Below are 21193 nucleotides of genomic sequence, written 5' to 3'. Positions count from 1 at the left end.
ATTGATTTAAAGAAAGTTGCACCTGAGGTCAGAGAGATGATTAAATGTTATCTCATCTAGGGTAGGAGTGGATAAGCATGTCCTGCCGCAGTATGTGCAGCCCATGTCATGCCTTGTGTGTGTGAGTGAGACTAACAAGTTAGTTACTTCTTCTGTTAAAGGCTTGGTTGAAGAGCCAAGCTTTCACCTGCTTCCTGAATTACAGATAGCCTTGTGTTAAGTGGAGCCTTTCAGGCAATGCATTCCAGAGTGTGGGGGCTACTCTGGAGAAGGCTCGCTTGGTTAGAGTGGATTCCCGAGCCCGTCTTTGGGTGTGAGGACTTACACCAGCTGAAACCTGATGTAAATCCTGGTGTGTAACCCTGATATTCTATAACACTCCTGATCCGCCCATGCCCCTCCCACGGCCACACCCCTTTGGGTTGTGCAAGACACATTTTGAGTGTGCAGTGTTATAGAATAGCGCACAAATCCAAATGCCAATGAACTCCAATTAACACCAATAATTGTTAGCACCCACACAGATGTTGCATGCACATCTGGGATCAGTGGCCAAATTTGGGCACCCAACATTGGGCAATGTCTATAGAATCCAGGGAGTATTGACTTAATAGAAATCGGCTAGGTGGGTGCTGCGCTCCCTCGATATTCAGCAAGCTCTTTCATGTAGTCCAGAGGGAGGAGGAGTTTGTCACTCCCAATCATTTTGAAATGCTGGCACCTATGATTGACCTGCACTAATAAGTAACAATGCAGGTTATCACCCTGCGATGCTGAAAATAATTTGGAATAGTTTTCAGAGTAAGTTTTTGGCAAGCTGCTGCCTGCAGCCAAAGAAGAATGTTTCAGCTGTGGCTTCCTGTTTTGAAGCTTTGCCCTGAGAAAATATTTTAAATATATATTTCATGGAACACTCATCTTACAGTCTTTTCACTAAGCCATATCTGAATGGTATCACTATAGTATAGGTACAGTTGATGTACATCAAAGTCAATAGGGAAGGTCCTGTGTAGCTAACCAATGTTATAGCGATTCCCGCATGGCAAATGAGAGGAAGCCCATAGGAATTAAATGGGTTTTCTCTCATTTGCTGAACCAAGAATCAGTAGCGTGGTTTTGTAAAATATTTTGCAATCTAATACAATCAATGCTACTAAGCCATGCTGACTATTGTAGCGGAATCTATGCGGGATGCAAAGAAAAACTCACAAAGAAACTCCAGACCGCCCAAAACACAGCAGCCAGACTGATATTTGGTAAAACACGACAGTGCCAAACCCCTTCGGGGAAAAACTGCACTGGCTCCCAATCACAGAACGCATCACCTTCAAAATCTGCACCCTGGTTCACAAAATTATCTATGGCGAAGTCCCAGGTTACATGACAGACCTCATAGATCTACCAACCAGAAACAGAACCGGATCATCACGAACATACCTAAACCTCCACTACCTAAATTGCAAAGGAATCAAATACAAAGCAACCTATTTATTTATTTAATACATTTATACCCACATTTTCCCACTAGTTGTAGGCTCAATGTGGCTTACACAAAACTGTAGTAGGCTACAGCACAAAAAGTACATTTATACAGTAAACAGTAGTATAATAAACAAATTGGCATCATTTAAACAACAAGATAGTAAAGAAAATCTAAGATATTAGTGTCCATGAATTATTTGAAACCAGAAGTAAATCTAATTATGTTGTGCCTGGAGAATAGACCTTTTTGAACAAGATGGACTTCAGTAATTTTCTCAAATTTAGATAGTTCTGAGTTGATTTTACTAATTTGGGTAAAGCATTCCTATGAAGGAAAAGTTGGAGGCATATGTAGATTTATATTTAAGGCCAATACAATCTGGATAGTGTAAATTTAAGTAAGATCGGGAGAAACTGGATTTGTTTCTGGGTGGTAAGCCAACCAGATCAAGCATGTATTTGGGAACTTCACCATAAATGATCCTGTGAATCAAGGTGCGGACCTTGAAGGCAACTCGTTCTCTAATGGGAAGCCAATGCAATTTTTCACGAAGGGGCTTGGCAGATTCAAGTTTAGATTTTCCAAAGATCAGTCTCGCCGCAGTGTTCTGGGCTGTCTGAAGTTTCTTGAGTAGATGTTCTTCTATGCATCCAGCTTCTCCTATATAAGCACACAACTATGGAACGTACTGCCAAAAGCTGTGAAAACAATATACGACCATCTAAATTTCAGGAAATCACTAAAAACCAACTTGTTCATAAAGACATACCCTACCGACCCAACATAAATGCCTAATCTCTGCAACACAGCAAAACCAAAGATCATACTGGACACCATATAACCTCCCTGTCTACAACCCCCATATTACCTGAAACACACGGAGCTTATTCTACCACAACATCACTTTGTATCTGTCTCCCTACCGGACTGTGCGAACGCCTTCACAGTACTATGTAAGCCACATTGAGCCTGCAAATAGGTGGGAAAATGTGGGATACAAATGTAATAATAAAAGAAGCCCCAAATCAAAGTCATGGGCTGGCCTATGGTCTTGGGGGGTCTGTGCTTTGCAGAGTCATTTGGCAAAGCTGGGTTTGATTCCCAGCTCAGATCTTCCACTTCCTGAGTCAGCCCTGGCTGGGGATACTGGAAGACAACATTTATAGCCCTGGGGAGGAGATAGGGACATGTCATAGTCTTCACACAGTGGAGACACCAACCCTCGGATTCTATAAAGATCGCCAAAATTTGGCACATTTACACATCTGCGTGCAAAATAATTCTTTATTAAGCCAATTAACATCAATTATTGGTGTTAACTGGTAATTACTTGGATTTACACACACTTCTGCCTGCGCCCTATCCTATAAACTCAAGTGCCCTGATTGTTTCACGTACAACCCAAAAGGGGACTTGGCCATGGGAGGAGCATGGGTGTGTCAGGGGGAGTTCCCATTCTTTAGTTGCAATGTTACATAATTGCAGGGTTGTGCACTGAAATTGTGCACCAGGATTTACAGGAATCTGCAGTAAGCCCTATCCTAGAAACGCAGCTTGGCACAGAGCAACACTATAAAGAATATGATTTCAGTGCGCATCTTTCCAGCGTCTAATTTTCAGCGCCACTTACTGAATCCAGTCCCAAATACCTGGATTTAGGGCCTGTGGTTGCATTTTCTTCCCAGATTTTCCATGATTAACTAGAAATTGTATTTCTATCACCTGTCCACCTAATGTTACCAATAATGTGGCTGATTTACACAAATCTATTTTTGTTTATTTATGAAATAACACATATAAAAGTGTTGTATATACTGTAATAATTAATACCAATGGTCAGGCAACCAAAATATATTTTGTTTGTCACAGTCCAGCTATCTAGCTATAAACCTCTAGTGTCCCTAGGGTGGGGCGGTGGGGGTGGTCTGCCCCAGGTGCCAGCAGCAAGGGAGTGTGCACAATAGGGGTGCAGCTGTCAACTCTGCTGGTCCCCTACCCCGGAACAGGAAGTTAATATCAGAGGGGGCAGGAGATCGGGCACAGCTGACAGCCGCACCTGCTCCGTGCATCCTCTTGCTTGGGGGGGGGGGGGGATTCTGCCCTGAGTGCCATATAACAGTATCAGATTTATATTTCCACATAATGTAGATCTCAAGCGTTTGTCATTGTGGACCTGCAGATATTGAGCTGCGGTAAGCGCTAGTATGTTCTTACCACAGCTTAGAATGACATAAACGGGGCACCCACAGGCAACCCACACTAAGTTTATTTATTTATTTATTTATTTATAGCATTTGTATCCCACATTTTCCCATCAATTTGCAGACTCAATGTGGCTTACATTTGCCGTAATGGCGATTGCCATTTCCGGTTAACAGAATTACAAATGGTATTGCATTAAGGTGCGTACATACATGGTAAAGAATAATACATTATGGTATTGCATATAGGTTCCTGAGTGGTAGATTGGATTGTAACATATGTTAGGTCATCAATTATAGAAAGATCATTTTCGACATAAGGATTAAAGTGGTATTGCATAAGGTGCATACATACATGGCAAAGTAGAATTCGTTATGGTATTGCCTATAAGTTCCTGAGTAATAGATTGGATTGTAACATATGTTGAGTCATCAATTAAAGAGAAAACATTTTAGACATTAGGATTAAAGTGGTAGTGCTTGTTCGTTAATAGCAGTGAGGTTAGTCAGTCAAGTGATCAGAGTTCTGTTCTGTCTAGTTCGTGATCAGTCTTGTTATTTAGAAATTAGGATGGCTGTTTATGGTATGCCTTCTTGAACAGTTCCAAACCTGTGCATGCTGTCTGCGTGCTAAAAAAATAATTTTTACTTTTTGTTGGAGGGGCATATCTGAGATGAAGAGTAGGCATTCCTGTGCTAATCAGTTAGTGTGTCTGATTTACCGTGTGCTTATTGGTTAATGCTGGATTACCATCTACAAAATAGGTGGAAGTAAGTGTTCCCACAGTCATTTTTTTTATTAATGGCCGCATACACATTGTTTCCAGAGAGTAAGGATGCTGTGATAAAACTAACCTAAGATGCATAGCACATGGATTTCCTTGAAAAAGCCTCGAGTATAGAGATGTGGTAGCCATGTTAGTCGACTTTTGAAGGTAGTCAATAGCAAAAGAATAAAATAAAACAGAGAAATACTAAAAGATAACTTTAAAACAATCCAGGAATGTAAGACATTTGAAGTCAGAACAATTAAATATTTTGACACCCACCAGACAGGAGTTAACAAAGATCTGGGTTTTCTAGCCCATTATAAAACCATAAAATTCTACTGTCTTGTCACCCTTTTATCATATCTCCGTGTCTCTCCTAACCCACCCTCCCCCTGTTATACTGTCACTGAAATGCTTTGATGTTTCACTATATAGATAGATAGATAGATAGATAGATAGATGGAGAAATAGATAGTCATCTATCGAGGTTTGCTTATTTCTGATCTGACAAAGAAGGGCTACCTTTGAAAGCTAATAAAAAATGTATTAAGTTAGTCCAATAAAAAAGGTATCATCTTATTTTCTTTTCTCTGTTTTATTTTATTCTATTTCTACTGATTACCTTGAAAAAGCCTGAAAGAAATGATGGGCAAAAGGGGACCCCCATTGGATTTGAGAGATAAGTGCTATGCATGGCCCCTGAGAGACACAGCCATGTCTGGGGCAGAACCAGATCCAACGTGCTGCCCTCCCCCTACACTCGCGCCACCCCACCTGCCCCCTTTCTTACCTATCTGTCTCTGTTCCAAGGGGGGCCCATGCCCAGTGCTGGCAAGCCTCTTCCTGCCTGCCTGCTCCCATGATCTGTCCTCTCCTGCTCCTGTCCGTGTCGGGCGTCGGGACCTGGATAATTGCATTAATGCGATATCGCGTTAATGCGATCATCTGGGTTCTGGGTGGCACACAGAAGGAGAGGACAGATCAGGAAGCAGGCAGGCAGTAAGAAGCTTGTAGTCACTGTGCCTGGCCCCCCTTGGAGGTGGGGCCCTGGGGAATTTCCCCCCCCCCCCCTCTCTCAGCTGTCCTGGTGCTATGCTGTGGAGTTACACAAACAATGACTGTTTTTATATATTGAAAAATTAAATGGAAAATTTGCAAAAATATTAATGAAAAGAGGAAGAAAGAAAGTAAGTAATAAAGTGGGTGGAGGTTTTTAAAGCCGATGATAGCTCTGCTGGTCAATTTGTATGTTTGAATGAATAAGACCACAGACAGAGACTTGTCCTCCTGAGTAGCTTTGACGTTACATTTTATATTTAAAACCACATTTGAGTTTTAAGAAAGAAGTTTTCACTAATTTGGTGATTGTTATTTTCATAGTGAAAGCATGCTCATGACAACATTAATGCATGAAAAAATAGAAAATCGTATATTTTCCGGCTGCAGTAAAAGTGGCCTTAGCATGTGGAGAAAACGCATGTCAGGGAATGCTAAGCCTACTTTTTACCACAGCTTAGTAAAAGGACCCCTTAAACAGTGGTTATGGCTTAAGTGGCTTGAGTGCAAAATTCAGGATGTCATGTCATGTGCTCCTTCTGGAGATGAAGTCATGAATTTATCCTACTGCTTCGTACATTATAAGGTTTTGATCACAGTCCCAGGGGTCTGTTTTTAGGGGGGGGGGGGGAATATTTATTTTAATGTTAAAAGAACACAATGGTGCAGTGTTAGATAATATAAATGGGAGTCAAAAGCGACCCTTAGTTAGTAAAGACATCATCAGGCAAGAGGATAAATTCACAAAATCATCTCCAGACATGACATCGGTGGACTCTCCAAACTCATGTTGGGCTTCAGGAGATTCCATCAGAGACCAGACGTCCTTATAAGGGTAAAGGACAGTGGAAAAAAAAAAAGCGATGTAGAGAGAGGGATGTAATTGGCTAAGACCGATTTCGGTGATCAGCAGCTGCTTTGCACGTTCTAAAGCACAAGAACTCGAGCTCCGGGATCACCACGGAACTGCCCCGCCCCCCTCCCCTAGCGGCGCGAGCTGTTCCTGGCCCCGCCTAGAGGCCGGCTTCTGTGCGCGTGCACAGTTGGCTGCCTGCCAGCGCCTCGCGCTCACGGGCTATAGTAGCTGCGGTGCCAGCCGCGAATCGCGCTCGCTCGATGTGTGTGAATGGCTGGGCGCGGGAGGAGGAGCGAGCCCAGCACCGATACCGGTACCGGAGAGGCCCGGGAGCTCGGCCAGTGTAAGAACCAAGAAGCGACATGCAGCGTGGGCTGTGCAGCGCTACAGAGGGGGCATTTTGCAGGCTGTAGTGGGGAAGGGGTGCAGTGCAGGGTCGGTGGGTAGCTGCAGTATGCATGCTGCAGCGCTATAATGAGCGGAGGGGCATTGCAGGGTTGAGGAACAGAGTAGTGTGGATGCTGCAGCGCTGTAGTGGGGGGGGGGGGGGGGGGGGAGGAGGAGTGCATTGCAGGGTCGGTGGGTAGCCCGCAGTGTGCATGCTGCAGCGCTAAAATGAGCGGAAGGGACATTGCAGGGTCGAGGAACAGAGCTTAAGCGTTATGGAGAGCTGGATGGGGGGGTCCCTAGTATGCAGTGTAGCTGTAGAAGCGGCATAGTGAGGGTGTACTGCAGGGCAGGTGGGAAACAGTACAGTGTGGATGTTGTTGCTGTGTCTTGGGAGAGGGAAGAGGCAGTGCAGGGTCGGGGAGTGGTGCAGCGCTATAACGGGGTGGGGGCCTCCCCCCCCCCCTTACAGCTTTCGGTTTCTTTCATGTCCTATCATCCTGGAGGAGGAAGTGAAGTTTCAGCCACCCTAACGGAACTTTCTTCTGCTCAGTCAAGCCCCGTCTGGTCTGGAGACACTTTTGGGGGGCTCCTGCCCCCCTCCCTACACCCCTATCCTACCGCTGGCATAAGCATGTCCATAGCGCGAGGGCCCGATCCGGCTCGATTGTGCTGCTGGATTGTCGGCCGACAGACCGGACCGGATGGCACTTTGGGATCTCGGATTCTAATTACTAGTGCAAATCCCGAGCTGACAGGTGCCCCTGACTCCAGATCTCTGCCCCGGGCACTTCAGCCCAGACGCTTCTGCTTTCTCTCCCTCGGGCTGTCGCTTCACCCACCTGCTCTTTGTACTTTTTCTTCCAGATCCCCCAGGCTCCGCTTCTAGGATGCCCGAGGACAGTTGGGCGAGGCTGAGCCCACAAGGCGTCGCCTATAAAGAGCTGCCCCACATCACAAATGCCGACGGACAACACCTGTTCTGCAGATACTGGAAACCACATTCTTCACCCAGGTAAGAGCTGCCCTCGATTCTTTGGAACTGGGAGCCTGCGGCTAAAACCCAGCTCTGGCCTCTGGGTTGCTTGCTATTTGCATGAAATATGTGCTGAGGAATTTTTCCTGTGATGCCAATCCTGCATAACCAAAGTCACCCTATAACTTTCAGAATCCTTCCATCTTATTCCTCGATATAAATGATCAGATTTGGGCACCTGTCTCCTCTGTGACAGGTGTGATGGAGTGAAACTGCCTTAGGGAGGCTTCAGCCTGTCAAAATCTTTTCCCCAGAACTGTGGTGCCAAATCCAGCAGTTGGCCCAGATGATGGAAACCCGTCATTTGAAGACTTTGTTGGCAATTTATGTTGATAGCAAAGTGTTGAAATCAGTTATTTCCTCTCATCTCCTGGGTGACATGTTCTGAATCACTTATCACCTGCAGAAGAGGGAGAAGTGTGCCTTTAATACTTAACTGAGAAATAGGAAGATTTTCTCTGTATATTACTCTTGTCACTTTTAAATCACAGCAGATAAGTGGGTGATGTGGAATTAACTCTCCAAACGGTCTTACTAGCTAACTGAATTGTATGAAATGCAATTCAGTGCATATATTTATAGAGAAATATACAAAGAAGTCCTGATTGCTGTGTGTATTTACTCAGGAAATAATGCCTGTGAATAAAAGTGCCTTTACTTTTCTGTTCTGTGTGCATCCGCTACACTTAACAGCTTCTCTTTCTTTAATTACTGATTTCCACGGTTCAGGGCTCCCTGACAACTGTGTAAGATCCAAGTTAGGTTTCCCCTAACCAGAGACAAGGAGCATTTCTCTTTGCTCTTGTAAGAGCTTCTGTTTGTTCTTTGTTTTAAAAAGTTAAAAAATATATATATCCTCAGTGTTATTTCCTGGTATTTATTGTTTGCAAAACGTTATGGTGTCACATAACCAAGATATTTCCATGGCAGAGGCTTATAATGTGATGAGTCAGACTCTGGTTCAGGGGTTTGTAGTTCACGTGGGTATCAGTAAGGAGAGAGGTACACCACCGGGGCTGGCTTAACCATTAGGCAAGACTAAGCGGTTGCCTAGGGCAGTGGATTCTGAGGTGCAGCAAAGAGGAACTGCAAACAGCAAAACAATAGATTCAGACTGCTAAATTAAAAAAAAAAACATAGCCATTAGGACTTGGTCTAAATTGTAGGCTGTTTGTTCATCGACTTTAGGTCCGTGGCTAAACAGACCAGGGTGTCTATTGGATAATATACCTTCTTACTTATTGAAAAATCCTACGTCCGATCTTTGTTTGGGTTTGTTTCCTCTAGAAATGGGGAGTGTTGTTTTGACTCCAGGACCTAAGCAACCTGATGGAGACATGTCAAGTTTCTAACTTCAAGCCGATAGCAAATATTTCATTCCTCACTAAGGGGTCCTTTTATGAAGCTGCGGCAAAAGGGGGGCCTGCACTGGCATCGGCATGTGTTTTTGACACACACCGAGGCCCCCTTTTACTGCAGCGGGTAAAAGGCAGGTTGAGGGGAGATATGATAGAGGTCTATAAAATAATGAGTGGAGTTGAACAGGTAGATGTGAAGCGTCTGTTCACGCTTTCCAAAAATACTAGGATTAGGGGGCATGCGATGAAGCTACAATGTAGTAAATTTAAAACGAATCAGAGAAAATCTTTCTTCACTCAATGTGTAATTAAACTCTGGAATTCGTTGCCAGAGAATGTGGTAAACGTGGTTAGCTTAGCGGAGTTTTAAAAAGGTTTGGACGGCTTCCTAAAGGAAAAGTCCATAGACCATTATTAAATGGATGGGGAAAATCCACTATTTCTGGGATAAGCAGTATAAAATGTTTTGTACATTTTGGGGATCTTGCCAGGTATTTGTGACCTGGATTGGCCACTGTTGGAAGCAGGATGCTGGGCTCGATGGACCTTTTGGTTTTTCCCAGTATGGCAATACTTATGTACTTTGTATTTTTCAAGAAACAGCCGTACGACAAGTGAAGGGCTCCTGCGCTAACCAGGCGATAACCAGACAGCACGTGGCACTGCCAGATTACCCCTGGGTACATCTCTGGCACTACAAAAATTGGGGGGGGGGGACTCCCGCTGGGCTGCTGTGGTAGCCCTGTGTTACTTCCCTTTTAGCAAGCAGTAAGCCCGCTTTGGGCTTAATGCCGCTTTGTAAAAGGGTCCCTAAATTGTTTGAATTTGTAGTTGGCTCTTAGTTATCTGACTATTTGGATAGATGTGCTCTGTTGCATAGGTCACAGCATAGGTTTTGTTCTTATGTTGTCATTTAACCACTGAAGTTAAGCAGGTGTTGTTACAATTTGATATTTCTGCAGCATTTGATACTGTTAATCATGAAAACTTATTAGAATTACTCTCTGAAGCTGGACTGGTAGGCTCTATCTTCCATTGGTTTGAGTGTTTGCTGAAGAACAGACAATATTTAGTATTTAAGGATGGTAGTTTTTTGTCTTCATGGGTGCCTCTTGAGGGGTTCCCCAAGGTTCATCTATCTCTCCCATTTTATATAACTTATTCATGAGTTCATGGGCAATTTTTTGAATCCAGGTGAACTTGTGTTGCCTTATGCTGATGACATCTTTGTATTGGTTTCTATTTCTTTGGATGTTGACTCCACCTCCTCTATCATAAATGATTGTATTGGTAAGATTAAAGACTGGTCCATATCTGTATGACAAATTAAATACTGATAAGACTAGGATCTTATGATTTACTTTAAATTTGCAAAAGATCCCGCAGTGTATTCCAACTCATGATGGGGCATAACTAAACTTTGAGAGGGTGTCCAAAGTCTTGGGGATGTTGTTGGATGCCTCATTGATGATGCAACTCCAGATTAATAATCTGGTTTGGAATGTTTACTTTAAACTGGAGCAGTTGTGTCTGTTGCATTCTTAGTTTTTTTGCGCGATCATTTCAGAATTATTGTGCAGAACTACAATAACCGATAGGAAAGATGGGGTATCAGTAGGGACAGAGGAAAGAGTAATACGTCTAGACCAGCAGGCCCATGCCACAGGCAACCTTCTGAAAGTGTAAAAGCATCCTCAAAAAGGAACGTTTTGAGATCCGTTTTAAATTTTGTTGAAGAAGTCTGTGATCTAAGATAAAGGAACATGACATTCTATAAAGTGGGACCTACAAATGAAAAAATTGATTCACTTGTAGTATGATATGGCGAAAGGATGGTACAACCAGGAGGCTTTGTTGTGTACGAGAAGGGACATATGGGGTCAGTGCATGTACTTTTAATTTTGAAAACCAGAAGAAGGATTTTCTAGGTAATTCTGTGTGAGAGGGGCATAACCTCTAAGTTGTTTTCTAAAATGCAATTAATTCAGCATTCAGCTGCAAGATTAATTTTTGTAAATTCAAATAGATCATGTGACTCCTTATTGAACGATTCGCATTGGCTACAATACAGGCTCTGATTCATTTTAAAGTGTTATGTTTTAGTTTTTAAGAAGACTAATGGGTGCTTGTTTTGAAGGTTTATCTCAATTGGTGAAAATGTTAAATTAACAGAGGTTTTCAACCCAGTTCTCGGGGCACATCCAGCCAGTCAAGGTGTGCCCCGAGGACTGAGTTGAAAGCCTCTGCTCCAGAAAGTGTAATCAGTTACTTCTGGCCTTTTCTACGATCAAGAATGTGACATTTAAGGCTTTATTTTCTCATTCTTTTTCTATTTTTAGCTGTTTGATTATGGAATGGTCTCCTGGTGGAATTGCATTTAATGAGTTATTACTCTCTTCGTAAAGCATTGAAAACATATTTTAATTTAAGTAGAATATAATGTTATGTTTTAAAAAAAATAATTTTACTTCTGTTACACACATCAGGAATTACAAAGTATATCAGCCTCTTTTGTATTGTACTCTTGCCTTGAGTCTCGGTTTGAGTGAGCTTGTGGGTGATAAGTCTCATATGGAGAAAAAGAGAAGAGTGGGGGAAGATAGGCTCTTTCCAATCAATAGGGGAGACGTATATTTGAAAAAAGTATAATATTTATTATAACAAGTTGACTCAACACAGCCATGTTTCGACGCCATGGCGCCTTCTTCAGGAGTCTTCCAACAGTATATCGAGTACTTGAATGGTTAATACTCCAAGAAAAGCCAATTTCAAAGAACATGCAGTTCCTTCTCTTCCAGAACAATGGCAGAAATGCATACAGCAAGTGTAGCTGTAGTAGCGCGTCTCATATAACATATCGTAACATAAAATTTTTCTGCAGGAAGGATGGGCATTTTTCAAATAACCCATTTATCTAGCTAAGAGGCCTTTGTACTAAGGTGCATTAACTACTTACCATCTAATTCTATAAAAATCGCCAAAACTTGTGCGTGCAAATTTGCGTGCACAATTTAATTGAATGAGCCAATTAGCGCCAATAATTGACCGATTATTGGTACAAATTAGGTTTAATTGCCATTCACATGCTTAAATTTAGACACGGCATCCTCGCCTAGAATTTACACGTGATCTGAAAAAGGAGATGATGAAATGAAATGGGCAAGGGCGTAATGGAGGCGTTTCTAAAATTAGCATGCGTTGTTATAGAATAACGGGGATATGCGCCTAATGTAGGCATGTACATTTGTACCACGTTTCAGTTGGTGGAAATGACTGTGCCTAAAGTTAGGCTCGATTCCCGGGCAGAAGCACTAGTCTATAAACCGCGCCTAACTTTAAGCATGGCTTATAGACTTGCGCTTTTTTCAGCACCAATTTTTTTTGGTGCCATATATAGAATCTAGCCTTTAACACGCAGTTAACGCCTGGAAACAGGCTACTGTCCAACCACATTAAAACCATTTTTTTACTGAATTTTTCAGTATTTTTCTGTCAGGGCATGGCATGGGCAGAGAACGGGCATGGAAACATTAGTCAGCTAGCAAGTTACACTTACTGCTCGCCAACTGGCTAACACAGAGATAACGTAGAAACAGAAGAACAAAAGCCCTCGCAGTCTCACAGACACACCAAACACAGCAAAGGTGACTCAATGAAGATGATAAAGATGTTCCAAAAATGCAAAACTTTATTCAAAAACATCCAAAACTCAACTCAAGTTGTGTTTTGGCCAAAAAGGCCTGCATCAGGAATCTTATGAAGGGTGTTGTAACGTAAATTGACTTCACGCTTCTGAAATACACTGGAACTCTCGTGACATTTTCTCAGCTTCGTAAGCAGGTACACTGTCTGAAGTTGAACACTCCAAACAATCGCTTGAAAATGTCACTAGAACAATAGCTCAGAGCCGTATTTTGGAACATGGTCTTTATCTTCATTGAGTCACCTTCACTGTGTTCAGTGTGTAACACACAGGAGGCAGTAAATGGCCTTGCATTAATGTTGAGCATGTACCGTGTGCTAATAGGAACATTAACCCAATAAAAAAAAAAATACTAGGAATGTCTCTTCGTGATACAGCATTAGTTCTTGGTTCGCTGCACGGTAAAATCCTGCTTTAAAACATATTAAGCCCAAAATTTAATGCACTTTAGCAAAAGGGACCTTTTGGTAATGACTCTTGGTAATTGCTCTGATGTTTAGGTTGCAAGTCATGAGTTAAAGGGTTAATTAGTGGAGCTGATTAATAGATCCTTGGAGGTCATCTATATTGAAATGAACCATAATTAGGCCATTATTTAAGAAAACGAGAGGAGATTTGGATAAGGTTGAGAATTATAGACTGGTGTCACATCTCCCCTTCTTGGGTAAGTTTAGCTGAGAGGGCGGCTTCCGGCCAATTATTAGAATTGATGGCTATGGCTAGGCTCAGGTGTTGGATAGATGTCAGTTGGGTTTCCCGTGTCATCATTGTAGCGAGACAGTTTTGGTCTCGGTGATGGATGATCTGTTTCAGCACTTGAAGTCTGAACTGTGACGTTGTGGTGATATATATAATTGTCTCTGCAGCATTTGATTCTGTAGGTCATTTTTGGGGTGATTTAAGGGGTGTGGTATGTGCTCAGCTTGAGTCTTTTGTATCTGATTGCGCTCAACAGGTGTTGGTGGGAGAGGAGTTATCTTCATCTTAGTTATTGAAGGAGCAGAGTGCCAAAAGGTGCTTTTATCATGTCCGTATGTCTTTAATATTTTTGTGGTTTCTTTAGGGTCACTTTTCAAGCATTAGGGTTACAATATTACTTATTTGCAGATGATGTTCTAATTTTGTTTCTTAGGACTGATAATTTGGCAGTCGGGTTGGAGAAGTTGAGATCAGTTATGATGGCTGTGTAGGATTGGTTTAGTTAATGTTGACCCTAGATAAGACTGAGACCTGGGAGTAAGGAGAGGAATGATTGGCTGTTTTAGATTTGGGGGCTGAGCAGACTGAGTTTAAAGAGGTAGTTAGAAATCTGGAAGTATGGTTGGATACCAACATAGCCTTAAGACTTCATGTGACCAAGATTGCTTAGATGTCTTCTATCTGCTGAGGGTGAGTCCATTGCATCCCTACATCAGTTACAGTTAATCAACAATCGGGAGGGGGCAAAGCTGCTCGTCAGGAGCGTCCTGTATGGACGGCCTTCCCCCCCCCCCCCCCCACCCGAGGTCGCCGCTGCTCCCCGCTTCCCCCTGCAGCATAGAAATCCAAACTTTAGCAGCCCCACCCCCTCCCTTCCTCTCTTCCTTTCTCCCACCATCCTCCGACCTTGTACCCCACCCCGCCACCCCCCTTGAGGTCGAGAATAGGCCGAACACAATATGGCTGGTAGGTTAATTGGTGAATAAAGAATTTTGATCATATATCTCCTATGCTAAGACCACTTCTTTGGTTTTCTTTAGTAAACCAAATACAGTTTCAAATGTTGAGTGTTTTGCAGTAGTATCTGTAAGAGAATTTAGCTCCACTCATCTTCACTTGAGAGCTTTTCCAGTGGCTGCTGGAGAACTGTGGAATGTTCTTCCTCTAGGATTTTGGCTGGAAACTGTTGGGTTTTTTTTGTTTGTTTTAGTTATAAGAGGTGGTTGAAAACCTTTCTTTTCCAGAAGACATTTGGAAGGGTATGTTTGGAGCCTGGGTTTTAAGTTTTTTTTTTTAAATTATATTGTTTTATTTTGTAATGGCTACGTTATTGATGTAAATGGTAATTTGTAAATTATTATACTTGTCGGTGTATAAGAATGTAAATAAATAAGTGGCCTTTCTGCTAAACTGCACTAGATTTTGCAGTTTCTGCATGTTTAATGCAAAAATGAATGTTTGATAAGTGCAAAGCTTATGTGGTAAATGTAGGGAATGTGCCCTGCATCCACCCAGCACAGAGCATGTAGTTAAACACGGCTACCTTGTTACATGCCTGGGCTGATAGCTGTGCTATGTGTTTCCAGTCCTCTCCCCAACACAAGAAAGAACACCCATGAGGTTCACGACACTCCTGACACATCAAGGTTCCCCCTGATCAACACCCCGAAATGGCCTGTTCAACACCCTGACACCCCTCACCACAGTAACCATGCCCTCTGACACGGACCCCACTTCTGACACAACCTTGACCTCCTTGATCAACATCCCCTGATATCAGCCCCAACATTCCTGTTCATAATAGGGGTACTGTCACAAAAAGCCTACCCCTTTACAAAAGTCCATCCCTCAGATCTAAAACTCCCATCTCCAAGAACCCAACCTTCTCCCCACCACCCCCAATTCTCCACAGGACTTACCTGGGGGCAGCATTGGTGGCCCAGTGGAGTCACTCCTCTGCTGCCACCCAGTCAGCACCCAAATCCAAAATGGCACCAATGACCCTATGGTTGTGGGATGACCATGATTGATGAATGTAATTATCAAAATCTCAGTGAGGTGAGCTAGAGGCCTGAAATACAATTATGGGAGGGGGGGAATGAGATTGAAGGTTCACCTAAGGTCCCTTACACCTTCACCGGCCCTATCTAGGACTGAGTTTTGATCTTTCCTATACCATACCCCTTCCGCAACTCCTTTCCTTTTGCCTATCCTATCTTTGTTTACCTTCCCATATCCAATTCATATATTCTTAAAACCTTACTATTATTATGTTTATTACAGCTTATAATATTCTCCTTACAGGACTGTGTAATTCTTTTTTTCTTACTATGTAAGCCGCATTGAACCTGCTGTGTGTGGGAAAGCGCAGGGTACAAATGTAATAAATATAAGAACGTGATCTGTTGTGTTCTGCATTCAGACAGGGCTGTTGTAGCAAAGTATGAAAATATCTCTTGATTTTTTTTTTCTGTTTTTGTTCTGAAAACTGAATAGGATAAACAGAGCTGACTGTGACCCATTTATACATTTGTGACTGGCACTGATTGGATGAAGCTCTCAAAAGCTAGTCAGATATGTCTTAAGTTAGCCCAAGAAAACATGGTTACCTACAATTTGTTTGTTGATGCCTTTAAATATGAACACCGTGCGACTTTTCCATAAGCAATCTAATGAACCTGAGCTACTCTGTGAATCTGGCAGCAAATAAACCATTTTCTCAGCTGGATAAATATAGAAGCAAAATGAAGTTCTGTGGAAAAAAAAACAACCCTGCAGTCTCATTAATTGATCATTAAAACAGTGTTTCAGATTTGTCAACTGGGAACTGGGTTGTGTGACATCCTCAGCTGGAGTCAAAGTGGTACTGAATATTGTTATTCAGCGTCAGTAAACACACGGGACTTTTTAAAACTGACTTTTTCTCAGTGGGCCCCAGAAATCTGTGTATTCTGTCTTTACTGATATTCTCACATTGTTCCAGGACGTGTCAAAGACCCCTCGTTCCCTGATCTCTTTTCAGGTACCAAATATCAGAAAAATAAGACATTGCAGCACCTAGAAAGAACTTTGCAAATATAGTGTTAATTAGCTTTTATTTTGGAAGTTACTTGGTTTCTTTAGCCTGGCTGGACGGTTATTACACTCTTGTCAACTTACCATTTGCTTTTCTTAGGACGTCCACATAGGCCTTAGAGTTTTTAATTTTTGGTAAATTGATAGGGTGCAGGTGACTTTAGCACAACTTATGTTATGGATTATTAGAATAATGAACAGTGGGAAGAGTCAGTATTGCATTAACAAGAGGTGGAAGTGGACATAACATTACAGGGTTAACAGAGCAGTCTTGTACGACTCGAGTGCAAAGCTGACAAAGTCCTCTTCTGCCTCAGTAACTATCCAGTTCCACAGAAATCCACATTATCAGTGTTTCACATACAAACAATGAAAATGCCATGCTGGGTCAGATTGAGGCCAACATACTATTTCTGGCAGTGGCCCCAAATCACTTGAATGTCCCCACAGATTCTAATGGGGTGATTCCTTCCCGTCACTCACTTCTAGAAGTATGAGGTGGTCGTCCTCACATCTTTCTGTCCTCTAAAACCTGTTTAAACCTAGTTGCAGCCATCTGTACTATTAACCTTGTCCAGCTTCAGTTATGCACTGACTGAAAAAAAAGATTTATTAAATTTTTTTAAAGATCTGTTACCAATTAATTTCATGGATTATCCACCGGTCTTAATCCTAAAGGGTTACCAACCATTCTGCACCATTCATGAGTTTATAAACCTGTAGCCTGCTGCGTCTTGTCTTCTCCTCACTGAGAAGCTCTAACCTGTTAAGCCTCCTCCGTTCATGAAGAAGCCGTCCCAACCCCTTCATCATTTTCGTCGTCCATTTCCGAACCCGTTTGAGTCCTGCTCTATCTTTTCTGAGATGAAGTTTTCAGACCAGCACAAAGTAACTCAAGATCTGATCCATCATATATTCTGAGTTTCATTCGCTCTTCCTTTCTGAATCATTCCAAGTATTTGATTGCTTTTTAACCTCTGCTGGTCCTTCTCCTAACTGGTAGCTTTTAATATGGAATCCAGCATTGCAAACCTATAGCTAGAATTAATTTTCCCCCATGTCCATCACTTTGTATTTGTCTACATTAAATTTCCCCTGTCCAGTTTTCTGGTCCTGCACTTCCTCACAATCTGCTTATAATTTACCAGTGTTTAATAATTCTGTGTGATGTGGCAGATTTGATCACGAATTGTGCTGTTTTCCAGAGCACTTAGGAAAAAAGTTGTAAAACTCTGGTCCCAGTACAGATTTCTCTCTCTCTCTGTTGAAAAACATGACCATTTCATTTGTTTTCTGTCCTTTAACCAGCCACTACTTCACAGCTGTATGTTGTGTCCTACACCAAGACTTTTTATTATCCTCAAGAGTTTCTTATGAGGAACAGGTATGGGTAGGTAGTTGGTTGTCTCTGTGTCCCCCCTTCCAGTGGCGTAGGAAGGGGGGGCGGTGGGGCGGTCCGCCCTGGGTGCACGCCGCTGGGGGGGGGGTGTCGTCTCCATTGGTTCCTTGCTCCCTCTGCCCCGGAACAGGTTACTTTCTGTTCCGGGGCAGAGAGAGCAAGGAACCAATGGAGCCGACGCAGCTCCCAGCGACGTGGACTCGGGGACGGATCGGCCCTCCCGCCCGCCCCTCACTTCTAGCAGTAACAATGCGCTCCAGGGGGGAGGGGGCGCCCCGGGGGGGCGCCGTGCTGCACCCGGGGGGGGGGTGCACAGCGGCGACCCGCCCCAGGTGTCAGCCGCCCTCGCTACGGCACTGCCCCCTTCTGCCACTATTCTCTTTCATTTCTGGGCTAAGTCTGTTAATTCTTCTGTCCTTTTTGATTTTTGCATTTTTTTCCAGCTTTTCTTGTTTGATTTTTGTACACCGCTTTGATTTGTTGTGAAAGGCGGTATATCAAGTGTATAAACATAAACGACGCCGTGCAGCAAACATTCATGGCCACATCCAGCATAATCCAGTCTCCAAGACCCTGATGCAGAAGCAAAACGCTGGCCACCGTCGGCTTGGGGCAAGAGGGTACAGATTGCTGAATGAGTGAGCAGAGGAGCCGCTGTACACAGACTCAACACATGTGCATGAGCACAGAATAAATTGATTGGCTCTCGAATGAAGATAAGTGCCTTTTGATTGCCTAAGCTCACCCGATGGTAGCAGAGTCTGCATTGAGCCTGTAAATTAATTTAGTATAGAGAGACTGCAGAATTGATGTAGTGTGGATTATATACCACATTTCTTGTAAACTATATTGTGTAGGCAGTACTCTATCCTTGAAGGTTTTTCATGGCCAATGATGAAGAGAGGATCAGCTGGATCCGATTAAGCTCTATAGGTACAAGATATCCTTGAGCTCTTTGAGGCTGTTTTCCTTCTGTAGAAATTCCAGCAGGAGACAATTTACAGGTAGCATAACACAGATTCTACCATCACGCAGTGGGGTTCAGTATTTAATTATAGTCTAGCGATTTGTTGATCCCATCCCTTGTATAATAATTTAGTAAACATAAACTTTATCAAATGGCTTCTAAAAATCCAGACTCATCTTTATCCAAATTCACAGTTACACCATCAAAGAAGTCTAGTTGACTGGTAAGTCATGACTTCCCTTTTCTAAATTCCTGATGGTCTTTCCTTATCCAGATGCCCTGTACTTGTGCTTGAAACAACAGTTTCCACCTGGTACCTGGCACTGGTGTCAGGGTTACCGGTTTGAAAATGCTCTGTATAGTTCTGGGATAAAGAGCAGCAAAATATACTTAGGGGATGTTTTACAAAGTGTCAGTAAGCCCAGCGTGGGCTTACTGAGCGCTAAATCAGGATTACCACTGACCCAACGCCGCTGGCAATAGTTCAACCCTGAGCACGCGCCATCTCTGGGGGAAAAAGACCCCCCCCCCCCCCCAGAAATACCGAGGCGTACCGAGGGTGGGGCGGTGGGGGCGGTCTGCCCCGGGTGCATGCCGCTGGAGGGGTGCAGAAAGCAGCCGCGCGGCTGTCGGCTCCGCTGGTTCCTTGCTCCCTCTGCCCCGGAACAGGAAATAACCTGTTCCGGGGCAGAGGGAGCAGGGAACCAGCGGAGCCGACAGCCACACAGCTGCTCCCAGGGGGGGGGGGGTGCGCAGCAGCGATCTGCCCCTGGTGGCAGCCAACCAAGGATCGCCACTGCAGAAATAGCTTGCGTGGCAGTAACCTGGTGGTCATCGGGCATTGCCGCACACTGCCTGGTTACCACCAGGTTACAGCGGGAACCCTTATCGCCACCTCAGTGGGTGTTGGTAAGGGATCCCCACTGCATGGCCACCCAGTAAGAGTTCTCTTCCTGCATGGCCGTGTTTGTCTGGGGGCTTTTTACCCACTATGGTAAAAAGGGCCCTGGCGTGCGGGAAAAACGGCTCCTGCTGCTACCGCAGGGCACTTTTTCACGCAACTTGGTAAAAGGACCCCTGAGTGACGAGGCCAGATAATATATTTTGCCCAGAAATAATACAGACCAGGCTGCTGGAATACTTCCTGCTTTCTTTAGAGCTTAGGGCTGTGGAAGAAGCTGACTTGGATTTAGTGACGGTCACGTAGAAAACCACGACTGCAATATAGTTACACTGGGCTGTTCAGGAAGAGAAGGGTAGGAAGAAGTGGTGCTAGATGGTAAAATGAAGTGATACTGCTTGTGTTTAAGTTTCTAGGGAAACAAATCATTTGGGATAGTGTGTACAACTCCGGAGACCACACCTGCAAAAGGATATAAACCAGATGGATTAGCCCGAGAGTGGCTACTGAAATCTTTGTCATAAAGTATATGCAAACAGGGTTAAATATGTACCCTCTGGAAGAAAGGCAGGAAGAAAAAGATATTTAAAAATGACTTAAAAGTGTAAATACACAGGAATTGGGCCTTTTTCAACAGAAAGGAGGCTTTGGATTGATTGGAAGCAGGATGAAGATAAAAGGAGCTTGACTCAGGAGTTATCTGAGGAAGTATTTATTCACAGAAAGGGTGGCGGGTGCATGAAACAGCCTCTCATTGGATGCTGTGGATTCAAGAAAACATGGGACAAGCACAAAGTGTCTAGGGGGGTGGAGGTAGGGGTTCTAGAGATTAGCAGTTTGTCAGACTGGATAAACCACCCTCCAGTCCTTCCATACAGTGCAAGACTGAATGATAGGTTGCAAATTACCAGTAGCAGCTCTGCAACTCGTATTTATATAGGTCCAAAGAAAAAGCTCAGAGAGTTAAAAATCAGTTTGAGCAGGGCATTCCGGTGGTATTGTGGCCTGTGGTTAGCCACAAGCAAATTCGTAAAAAGACTCCATAAATGAAATAGTGATTTGATTATTAGTTTTCATCATTATGAGACCAAATAGCTAGCAGATTGGACAAGGAGAGATCGTCAAGAGGCTCTTTTTTACTAAGCTGTGGTACAAAGTGGCCTGTACTAGTTTTGGTGCGTGAAATTGGCGCACCCTGTGACTTTTTACCGTAGCGGGAAAAAGACCCTTTTTTAAAAGAAGGCACTAATATTAAAATTAATTTGGCAGCCCAAACGCAGCACAGTAAAAGGAGCCTTGTGT

At 43.3% G+C, this 21193-nt stretch overlaps 1 protein-coding gene across 1 annotated transcript in view; it reads left to right on the top strand.

Moving 5' to 3' along the window:
* The first annotated feature begins 6599 nt into the window (after positions 1–6599).
* The window catches only part of MGLL (monoglyceride lipase), a 135381-nt gene continuing 120787 nt past the window's right edge, over positions 6600–21193 (top strand). Inside the window, exons 1-2 of the mRNA XM_030206192.1 lie at positions 6600–6709; positions 7621–7768. Coding sequence (XP_030062052.1) covers positions 6637–6709; positions 7621–7768 — 221 coding nt within the window. The 5' untranslated portion in view covers positions 6600–6636. The remainder of the gene's footprint in view (positions 6710–7620; positions 7769–21193) is intronic.

Source organism: Microcaecilia unicolor, chromosome 6 (assembly GCF_901765095.1).
Source record: "Microcaecilia unicolor chromosome 6, aMicUni1.1, whole genome shotgun sequence".
Taxonomy (NCBI): Eukaryota; Metazoa; Chordata; class Amphibia; order Gymnophiona; family Siphonopidae; genus Microcaecilia; species Microcaecilia unicolor.
Note: the sequence above shows the minus strand (reverse complement) of the source record. Positions and strands in the feature narration are given on the sequence as shown.